The following is a 10,679-nucleotide window of genomic DNA, read 5'->3' as shown; positions in this document are numbered from 1 at the left end:
TACTATAAAGTAAAAGACTTTATAAGGATAAAGTCTAAGCCTATAGATAGCCTATAAGATATTTATAGATATTTTATAATATAATTAACTATAATAAACTGTCTATAGTTATCTTTCTTTTAGGGAATCTTAAATTTAAGAGAAGGGAAATAATAGGCTAGTATATTCTATCCTATCTATAATCTTATTTTCCTAACCTTATTAAAAAAAAAGAGACTTTTTAATATAATAATACCTATATATTTACTTATCAGAAAGTTTAAGATTGGCTTTATCTTTAAGTAAGAAGAAGAGAAGTCTTTTTTACTAACTGGCCTTTATATAGTCCTAACCTTAATTCTATTAAAAACCTCTAGAAAGTCCTTAAAGAAAGGATATATAAAATATATCCTAAAATTGCTACTTATTTAAAGTCTATTAAGGCAATTGGCTAGCTAATTATAACTATAAAGAAGTTATAAATTAAAATTAAAGATAATATAATTAAAAATATAATAAAATTAATACTTAACTAATTAAATAAGTATTATTATATAAATAGCTACTATATTAAATATTAAGCTATATAGCTAGAATCTCCTTTTAATTCTTTATAGATTTATATATATATTATTATAATTAAATAAATATTACCTAGTTAATTATAGAGTAAAATGGCAGGATATAATTAAGGTAGTTAGGGTATAATCGGGATATATTAGAACTTTTATCTATATACTGTAGGAAACTGCCCTGCCATGGTTAACACGATAGGGATCCCCTGCCGTGACATTTAACGCCAACAGTCCAGCCCAATTCACAGGCCTGCGCTCTAGTCCACGAGTGAGGTCACCGAGGTATGAGCGTGCCAGGCCCAGACATCCATCTCAGATGGTGCGTCTAAAACCCGTCACATCCCGGTGGTATCACTAGATCCTCCAGGCTGGATGCCCTGTATAATGACTGACGCAATGCTCCTTGGGCAAAGTCACGACTACCATTTTGAGATGCCATTAACTATTCAGTCCAAAAGAACTTGGTTCAACCGATCAAGCGCGGATGATCTCGGGTCTAACTTCACATCGAAAGGGACCAGCAGTCGAGTTATACTGCGTGCTGATGTTGACTTTGGGATCCATCAAATTCTAGACGAAATGATCGACAGTGCCCCGATAACCGTCGATGCTCATGTGACACATTCAAATCTTCTGTCCCTTCTCAAGACAGACTAAAGTCCTTGACAGCCACTGTCTAAGCCGTTGGGTGGATATGATTGTTCGCACTAACATTGAACCCTTGCCTCGAGACAAGGAGATCACTAGAGCCACTAATGACGAGAAACGACGATCCCCTGCGCGACTGTGTGAAATACTCCGAAAGCAAGGGATAGCTGTTCAACGCGAATGCTTTTTTCCCCTCTTGCATTTCCCGTTCAGCTTTTTCTGATGTGCTCGCACGTTTTCCTTGCTGACATGATTTTGTCCAGTAAACGAACGGCCTTGCTTCAGCATCGGGCTATTTGCACCGCAGCGCTGAAGTCAGATGAATCAACACATCCAAGTTGGGGGAGGTGATGGTTAAAACAAGAGGCTGGAAGCTTGCGTCAGATGAATCTACCTCATTATACGGTAGACTGACCAACAAATTATCTTGCAGACGTGCAGCTCAAGGTTCCTGAGCTAGACGATGACAACCACACCCTCTCAGATCAACCGCATACATTGAGCAATGATGAGGGTGATCAGGTTTATCATTCTCACCATCATATGTGATGACGAAGATGACTGTTCAATCTGTTTTATAAGATCAGCGGTCGCCTGACCAGCAATAATTTGCCTATTTGTTGACTTGGCATTCACGCCGGGTGTTTCAATGGATAAATGATCCGAGAAAGGGCAATTGACAATCAGCAAGTCAAAGTTCACAACACCTTTCACGAAATTCTGAGCTACACAGCCTGCAGAGGTGCTGTTGCCATATTGGGGCTTGCAGCAGCTCGAAGACAGGTTGTTCGGCGAGTCTTTCTCAAACAAGCACAGTTCAGCACCGGAAGCCCAGCCCAGTACTTCATGGTACCGAACCTCCGAATCACAGGGGAAAAGTTCAGAGCGAAATATTGTCTATACCCACAGCCCTTTGCATACCAGGGCTACTGAGTTCTAATGAATGCCAATGCTCGACCGTGCCCCCCCCACAATGTAGCCTCGTTGAGATCTGGGCGTGGAAACTCTTGTCTCTGGTGTCCGGAAATAGCCATGAGCCTGGCTGGGACTGCTAAGCTCCGAACAGCCATGGGTGAACGGTGAGCATGGCGAGGTGCATCAGAACCCTTTTTCAGTTGCTTGGTGAGTATTGAAGAAGCTGATCGGATTTATGTTTTGCAAGCCCAGAATTGTTCGCGCATTGATATTCTCAGCACTGTCACTGGCTGGACTCGTCAGTGAAACTGCGTTACATTTCTCCAGTGAATGCAAGAAGCAAGGATTCATTGCAAATGGGGGCCATATTTATACCAAGAAAACAGAAACTCATGTGCCGCATTCTTCTCCTCTCTCCATCTTCATCTTCATCTCAGTCTTCGGATCCCAAGGCGTTGGCATCATCAACAACTTCTGGAGTGGATATCCAATATCTGCCTACCAAGCTCGAGACGACCCGCTAAAGCTAATTTATCGGCCTCCAAGGAAACAACATTACACGATAGGCAGATCAAAAAGGTGAGATTGGCCTGGACCCTGCAAAAAAGGGCTCAGACTCCACACGGGAGATATTTTTGGTCCAACGGCTTTTGGCTTGATAGCTGACTAGTTAGGTTCGTTGAAGCTGAAGCTGAAGCTGGGGCTAATTTGTTTGGCTTGATAGACAGGTCAGCAAATCGTTTTCCAATATCCGTACTCGCAATCACTATCATACCGTGTTTGTCTCGTTCATCGCTCTGTTCCAGGGGAGTCAATTGTCTACCCCCCATTTGCCGAGATCATTTCTACTCAATTCATACAAAAGATCTCATCTGTCCCTAGTACATACAACATTCAGTCAGCTATGGAGCCTACCAACGATATCAAGGGCCTCATCCGCCAGTCACCGCCCGTCGATGTGTCCAAGCCCTACGATGCCACAACTCTCAAGGGTAAGACTATTGTCATCACCGGCGGTGCTAATGGTCTTGGTTCTTACATGGTTCGCGAATGGGCATCGCATGGGGCAAATATCATCATCGGCGATGTCGCTGACGCAGCGGGCGAAAAGCTTGTAGCTGAACTTACAACTCAGTATCCGGACTCAGCTTTTGCCTTTCAGCATTGCGACGTCACCGACTGGGAATCACAAGTCGGCCTCTTTGAGACGGCGGTTCACGTCAGCCCTCATGGAGGCATCGATATTGTCGTCCCTAATGCCGGTATCATCCTTCCGGACGTCTCCATTCAGTTCGAGGAGCCTGCTCTCAAGAATGGACGTCTTCCAAAGCCCAACACGGCTCAGTTCGACGTCAACATCACTGGCGCTGCCTATACCACTCACCTCGCCATGTACTGGCTCCCACAGAATGGATCTTCTCCGCGAGATCGTTGCCTGCTTCTCGTCGGCTCGCTTGCGTCTCTTTGCCCTTTCCCAACTCAAACCATGTACACGATGAGCAAGCATGCTATTCTTGGTCTCTTCCGCACTCTTCGTGCTACGTCTTTTCGGAGTGGCGTTCGTGTCAACATGATCACTCCCTACTATGTCTCCAAGTCCAACATGCTCAAGCTCCCCATCGAAGCTGCCTTCCTCTCCGGCACAGCAGGCGGGGCAATGATCGAGGATGTCATTGATGCTGCCACTCGACTCATTGCTGATGAAGAGATTGCAGGTCGTGCACTCTGCGTCGGTCCCAAGCTCAAGTCCGCTGGCGTGGAGGGTGTGGAGGATGTGGATGCTCTCATGACCGTCCAGGACTCTGAGAACGACGGACAAGGGCGTGCTGTATGGGAGTGCTACGCCGATGACTATGACAACGTCGATGCGTTTGTGAAACGCTTTATCTTACTTCTGAACGCCGCTGAAAGAGTCAAGGGGTGGTTTGGTATTTTCACTGACATATGGGGCATGCTGCGACGCAAGTGAGCGGCAGCCAAGGATCGCCAAAGACCCCATTACAGTCGCTTTCGGTGTCAGTTTCATGAGTATTTGAGCAGTCGAATTGTGGTCGGTCTTTGGAGACACGTCATAGTCAAGGGTTGGTTACACACGAAATCATGCATGTAGACTATTGCCAAGTCATGAGGATAGCTTGAGATGTGTCGTGCTGGATAACAGGATCATAGGCATGCACACAAATAAAGAACTGTTGACACATTGTTATTATAAGATAGGATCTCGTATATGTGATGAGTTGTGGGATCAATGGGCAAGTTGTTGTTGAACAAGTTGGGGTGATCTGAACACGCGGCTTGTCGCAGCTTCATGCAAGGATTCTTTTCGGGGATGGTGACGCATGGGGATGATGGGTGAATGTTGTGTAACATGTCACGATAAATTCGTGGCCAGACTTCACCGCGGCTGCCGTGTAAAGTCAAGCTTGGCCAGCACTACTCGAAGACTCGGAGAATAGTTCACGTGGTGTTGCCACACAGATTCAAGAGGAGTTCCGAGATGCGAATGAGTCTCAGGGAGTGGAATGCATTGGGCAGAACTTAAAGTCACCCTTGCCAAATCGGAAGAGAAGCTGGTAAACGCCTGCATTTGCATAGCCTATATTGCTTCATTCTCGTCGCTAGAAGCATTTCGTATCAATGCAAGGTCGTCCTACTTGATCATACCACAACAGCTTCTCATCCATCTCACCGTAGTTCAAGAAGTAGAAAAACCAGATACCCATATCCAATCCTGAAAGCAGTAAACATGTGCAGAACCTATATCCCAGGTCCGATATCCAACGCCTCCGACGCCGTAATGTGGAATACAATATGGGAATTGTCGATCCCAAAACATCAGTCGCTTAGCTCAAGCATGTGATGCCATGCGATTCGACTCTATTCGATTCGGTGTGATGCGTTATGTCGTCTATACGCGTGGTCTCGTTTCAATAAAGCGATTCGATTCTGTAGCGAGTCTGAGGCTGACTCGCAGTCAAACATCGTTTCGCCTCATGAGACCGCGAAGTCGTTCATGTGGTCCTTCCGAAAGCACCAGATATCTTTTATAGATTTATGTTAGATGGCCGTGATCCGCGTAAAACGTGCTGTATAATGTGAGAGAATTGAGGGGGAAATGCCGAGGCCTAGAAAATTTGAATTGAGAGAAGTGAAAGAATTCCAGTGCTTAGATGCCATCCAGTGGCCATTGTTTTGAAAGCGGTTCATTGAGTTCACAGGATCACACATCGCGGTGAGTCCTTCTTTCGGCGACGTCGTTGACGTCTATGAGAACTCCGGCCGTGATCATACTTGTAGTCGTCATTGGGTCCGTCATTCGCGTGTTGTTCGTCCTCTTTTCGCAACATTTGCCTGCAGAGATCGATAAAAACCTCATCAACGTTGGCTGCATAGTCGTTAGTCCAAATGCGGCGAAAGAAGCCACGCATGGGTGGATGGTCAAACTTACTCCTTGTCCTCGCGCTAGCCTCATAGTAGGGTGCGCCCCATCGTTGTGAGATGGAGAAGCCCTTGGCTCGGGGCACAGCGCGATTCTCCTCCAAATCGGCTTTGTTACCGACAATAACAAGAGGTACATTTTCGTCGTCTTTTATCCGGATAATTTCTTCACGCAAACCTGCCAGTTCGCTCAGGGAGGAAGACGATGTGATACTGAACACAAGAAGAAAGCCTTGGCCGGTTTTCATGTACAGATCCCTCATGGCGACTGTACCAACATCAGTACGAGGGTCGTGCGAAAGTTGTTGAGACATAGAGGACCTACCGAATTGCTCGGTCCCCGCAGTATCGAGGCTAGAGGCCGAGTCAGTGACAGCTCTTCTCCAAACACGGATTGAGTGGTGAGACAATCAAGGTGCAAAAACTTACATTTCGAGGATAACTTGACGTCCCTGAGACGAGCGAGTCAGTCAGAAGGGGTCAGGTAGTGGCATTGTTGCCATGCGCAATACTTACATCAACCTGAAGCTGCGTGCGATAAGAGTCTTCTATGGTGGGATCATAGCTCTCGATCCACTCGTTGTGGACGAACTGGGCTGTTCTCGCATGAGCTTTGTGCTACAAAGGGGAAGACAGGGAAGCGTGGTAGGATTGCGGATGCAACGGTGGGACGCAGGCGCAGCAACAAGAACATGGGACGAGGGGGAGGTGAAGGCGAAGGCCACGGCCACGGCCTTGACCAAGGGAGAGTGACAACTCACCAGTTAAACAACTTTTGCCCACGCCGCCTGTCAAATGATAAACGAGTCAGACAAGCGCACACGTAAGAAAGGGAGAGTCAAAGCGAAAGGGTTGCGTGGTGCGGTGCGGTGTTGGGTATGGACGAACCTGCTCCCAGGACTACCACATGGAGTTCGCGACTGAGTATTGAATTAGCATCAAGTACAACACAGCGTCCGGGATGAATGAGCCAAACCTGGGTTGGTAATGATAATGTCGTGGCATGACGGTGATAAAGAAAAAGGAAAAAAACCACAGGATTTCGTGATGAGCGAGCGTATGCCGACGCAAGGCGAGTGACAAGCAATGTATGCCCCTCAAAAAACTGTATATCAATCAAGCGATAATAAAGATTGGGGGTTGCTGATGGTGATAGTGAAACCGAATGACTTCAATGCACAGTCCAAGCGAGGGAAAACGGACACTAATAAGTCTGAGCTCAAGTCGATAAATTGGCGACAAACAGGTGCAGATAGATCGGGGAACTGTTGGTGAGGAAAGGGACACTGAAAAAAAGGGCGAGACTGATCGTGGCCGGTTGCGGTTATGTATCTTTCTGGAGCCTCACAGCCTTGAGGTTTGATAGTTGAGCACCCAATCGTATATTGCGACGTTGAAAGAAACCAGCACGCGCACGCCGGGAGGAGACAAAACACGACACGGGCAGAACCGAGATGTTGAGTCAAGCTCAAAAAAAATAGTGTGAAGACGAGCTTGGGGAGGAGGGAATAAATGAGACCAAGAGGGGAGATAGAGCCAGCTAGACAGATGGATGACACTAGAACCAAATAAAAATGTCCAGGATTTGTGATGCCTGAAATTGAGTTTCCTCGTTTGGTCCCAGGACCGGGAGTCTGGGAAGCGCCCGTGGCGGCTAGCTCGAGATATTTCCTTGGGGAAGCGGAGGACAGCCACTGAAGTCCAAGGAAAGGGTACGTACGTATGCAAGACGTACGTACGGCGCCTCTTTTTTTCTCGCTTGGTTGGGTTGGTACTTGTATTCCCAGGGTGCAAGGGAGATGAGAATGGCCGGGGAAAGACGGTGTTTTTTTCCCTTTGGCTTCTGGCTGAATTAAGGCCAAGCACCGCCCCAAGATTTCGAATGCTAAAAAAGAGGATAGTGCTTAATTGTAATGGTTGTCAAGTTTTGGCGTTCTAGAACTGGCTTGAACCGAAAGCAAGATCTTCAAGGCCCGGGACCAGGCTGGATCGGGCTGGACTCGGCTGGACTCGAGCTTGGGATGAATCGAATATGGCTGAGTGGCGCAAGAGATGGCACCTAATTCGAGAATGACGGTAATGATGACGGCAATGAGAGTGATGTAAGTAAGTAAAGAGGATTGTTGTTGCTGCGTATGTATTTGTCTGCGTGTTTGTATGTCAGGGGTTGAGAGGTGTATTATACCAGCCGCTGTCTGATAGACCGAGTTTAGAAGGCAGCTTCTCGACAGTTGCAATCAAGACAGGGCGCCAACGAGGTGACTTATAACTCAATGATGACAGGGAGAGAACGTGGCTAAGACCTGCAAAATGAGAAAAGAGAGCGTAGCAACAGGCATCCGTATGTAATCACAATGAGAACTCGGAAGGGGGAAAGTCAAAAGCAAAACTTGGCTAGGGGTCTTTATAAGAAAGATGTCAAGGTGGAGGGGGACTGATCCATCAATGAGAGTCAGAGTAAAGTAGCAATAGGGAGTCAGTAAAAAAAAAGAAGGTTGATGGAGCAATGTATCATCGGCAGACTGTGGCAGCCGGGTACAGGGATAAGCTTGTGAAGGGCAACACGACATAGGAAAGCGACTGGACAGAATGAGAACCACGAGACAACTGGCGAAATTCAGATAGACTGAGTACGATACGGGGCATGAGGCGAAAAACCCTGGGGCAATTCAGCGCCGTAAGGTCATTACCAGAGAGTGAATCTCGGCAGCCAGTTATCTGCCAGGGTTGGCAGCTGTCAATCGATGACAATCAGGAACGCGGACAGGAGAAGAATAGAACGAAAAGATTCGGCCAACACGAGCCGAGTTGAGGATCTCTAGCTGGGGTCCGGTATGGGGGGCTTGTGGGAGAGACCCGGATAGAGAAGATGGTTGGCTCATGAGTGAGTTAGCTGATTCCAGGCGACTTTCACAAAGCCGCCTGGTCCCTGGAAATACTTGCATTGTTCAAGGTCAATAGCCAAATAGCCCGAGTTGAGCTTGAACCAGGCAGTGCTCAACTGCCATTGATGGGCTACGGATAGAAGGGTAGGGAGGGCACACACACGCGGATGGAGTGTAAGGTCCCGGTTAATGTTGGTGCAAGGGTGGTGTCGTTTAGTGGTCCACTTGCTGTACCAGTTTCGCAACGTTCCTGAATGTCTCGGGTCCAATGATGAACAGCCTTGATGTCAGTGCAGCGACGACGTCAACAACTCACATCGCTGACTGAGGGTGCACGACACAGGAGTGAGGGGAGAAGAGACTGAGAGGCCAAGTGGAACACCTTGGGCGAAGATGCCACCAACCCGAGTTGCGATGAGGCCAGATTTCTTTTTGGCTTCTGTCGGTATCTTTTTCTCAAGATTGACTCCAGTAGCTTGGGAGGGCTCCCAATGCCGCAGTTGAAGATGGCTGTCCATTGGTCCCCTACAGTTGGAGCTAGGGGAGGGCTAAAGGTAGCGAAGACGACATGGCGGACGATTTGGGCTTTCGGCAGCCTTGGATTGCAGCTGCAGCGGAGTTGAGGTGGGTCCTTGGGAGGATGACAGCAGACGTACAGCTTGGGGCGTGGATCGGAGACGTCTTAGGCCTCGGCCACAGGCCACAGGGGACGGGGGAGCAGCATATTTCGCCGCGGGAGGGGAGCCTGAAGCCTGAAGGGTCATTGGCAAAGCGCTATGCGAAATACCCGCTTCTAACAACCGAGTGAACCTTGGAACCGGGTCGACCAACAGTTGAATCTACGAGCGGCCGCTTGAGAAAGGTGACCAGGTCTGGAGATACTGAAAGTTGAGATGCGGGACAAAGCCACATCACCAAGGTCAGAGTCTTCTCGAGTGAGGATTCGCTAATTGCTGTGAGCTATCCGTAGGTCAGCGGGAGAGGCTGGCTGCTGGGACCCAGTGTTGAATGTGATCCTTGCTTTGGCTTGGCTTGTCTTACCCTAGGCCCAGGCTTGCTTGACTGCCGGGACCACCAGGAGGAGGATTGGGGCTGGACTGGAGAGGGCACGCGCTGATGTCACCCATCAGAAGTGGTGCTGGGCGATGCAAATCATGATGAGCTGCAATGCAGGCGCAGATGATGATGATGATGATGATGGTACAAGTGGGCACATTAATTGTCTTAGGTACTGAGTGTTCAGGGTAAATTGAACCTCGACCAGCCGCTAAATTTAGGCTGAGGCCTGATCGTTTGGCAGGTTGCAGGCCGCTGTCAGTGTTGCCACGTGCCTGGCTCGGAAGATGGGCTCTTTCTCCCTCTATTCCCACTGCCATTTCCATGCTAATGGTGCCGTCTGTCTCCATATGCACTGATCCTGCCATTTTCAGCACCACTTGGACCCGACGTCATGGAAGCATTATTTTAGTTTGCTTTAGTAGATCAAGTTCAATCAACATGAATGGCCACATTTACGAGTGTACCTGAGGTGGGCTTGATCATTTCTCCTCTGCACTGTAAGTACCAAAGTAGCCGAGGCCTCTTGTAGCTTATCCACCATTACATTACATCTCCACCACGTCACGGCAGTAAAGAGTGCATTTACGAGTGTGTCGCCTCGTTCTCCCCTACATGCACATCATTCCAGATCATCCTACAGATCACAAAGGTACAAAGTGAATCCCGAGTCCGGGCCCGGGTCGGGACAAAGGAGGTAGCCTATCTATTCGAAGGCGTAAAAAGAAAAGTCAATGAGCCAACAGTTACTATTCACGGCACCAGTCTGTTTGCTCCACTGGTGTATGCATCCTCGCCGGAATACTTTTTCCTGCCCTTGCGTTGATGTGAAAACTCTTCACCACTTGCATCTGTGTCGATGCCTGGATGCATGGCCAGATTCACATAAACAGATCTGAGGCATCCATACCCAAGATTATGGAGTAGATCGGTAGTCGAGCCGGGAACATCCCTGAAAGAAACGCTCTGTACCTGCACCGGCTACGGCTAAGGCATCCATGATGAGCTGTTCTGCACGTTGAACCTGCATAGTAACGTCCAAGATGTCCTTGCATACAGTCACTCGACATGGTCGTATGTATACAGTATGCTCGTGTTTCAACAAGATACACATCAGGTCGAGATGTGAATCATTGTTCCCTCTCTTCCCCTTGGGACACCCGTCACCACCTTCGATAGGGGC

The 10,679-nt window shown here is 48.1% G+C and overlaps 2 protein-coding genes; one reads left to right on the top strand and one right to left on the bottom strand.

Moving 5' to 3' along the window:
- Window positions 1–3,021: 3,021 nt before the first annotated feature.
- On the top strand, window positions 3,022–4,086 carry FFUJ_05788 (related to short-chain alcohol dehydrogenase; the record flags this gene model as incomplete). The annotated part of the gene is made up of 1 exon (XM_023579040.1): window positions 3,022–4,086. The coding sequence occupies one exon, from the start codon at window positions 3,022–3,024 to the stop codon at window positions 4,084–4,086; it is 1,065 nt and encodes a 354-aa protein (XP_023431948.1).
- Window positions 4,087–5,329: 1,243 nt separating this feature from the next.
- On the bottom strand, window positions 5,330–6,560 carry FFUJ_05787 (putative ras superfamily KREV-1-like protein; the record flags this gene model as incomplete). XM_023579038.1 has 7 exons in its annotated part: window positions 5,330–5,502; window positions 5,566–5,909; window positions 5,985–6,007; window positions 6,072–6,151; window positions 6,317–6,343; window positions 6,444–6,475; window positions 6,532–6,560. The coding sequence occupies 7 exons, from the start codon at window positions 6,558–6,560 to the stop codon at window positions 5,330–5,332; spliced, it is 708 nt and encodes a 235-aa protein (XP_023431947.1).
- Between the last annotated feature and the right edge of the window lie 4,119 nt (window positions 6,561–10,679).

The sequence above is a fragment of the Fusarium fujikuroi genome, chromosome FFUJ_chr06 (assembly GCF_900079805.1).
Source record: "Fusarium fujikuroi IMI 58289 draft genome, chromosome FFUJ_chr06".
NCBI lineage: Eukaryota > Fungi > Ascomycota > Sordariomycetes > Hypocreales > Nectriaceae > Fusarium > Fusarium fujikuroi.
This window is presented reverse-complemented; position numbering and strand designations above follow the sequence as displayed.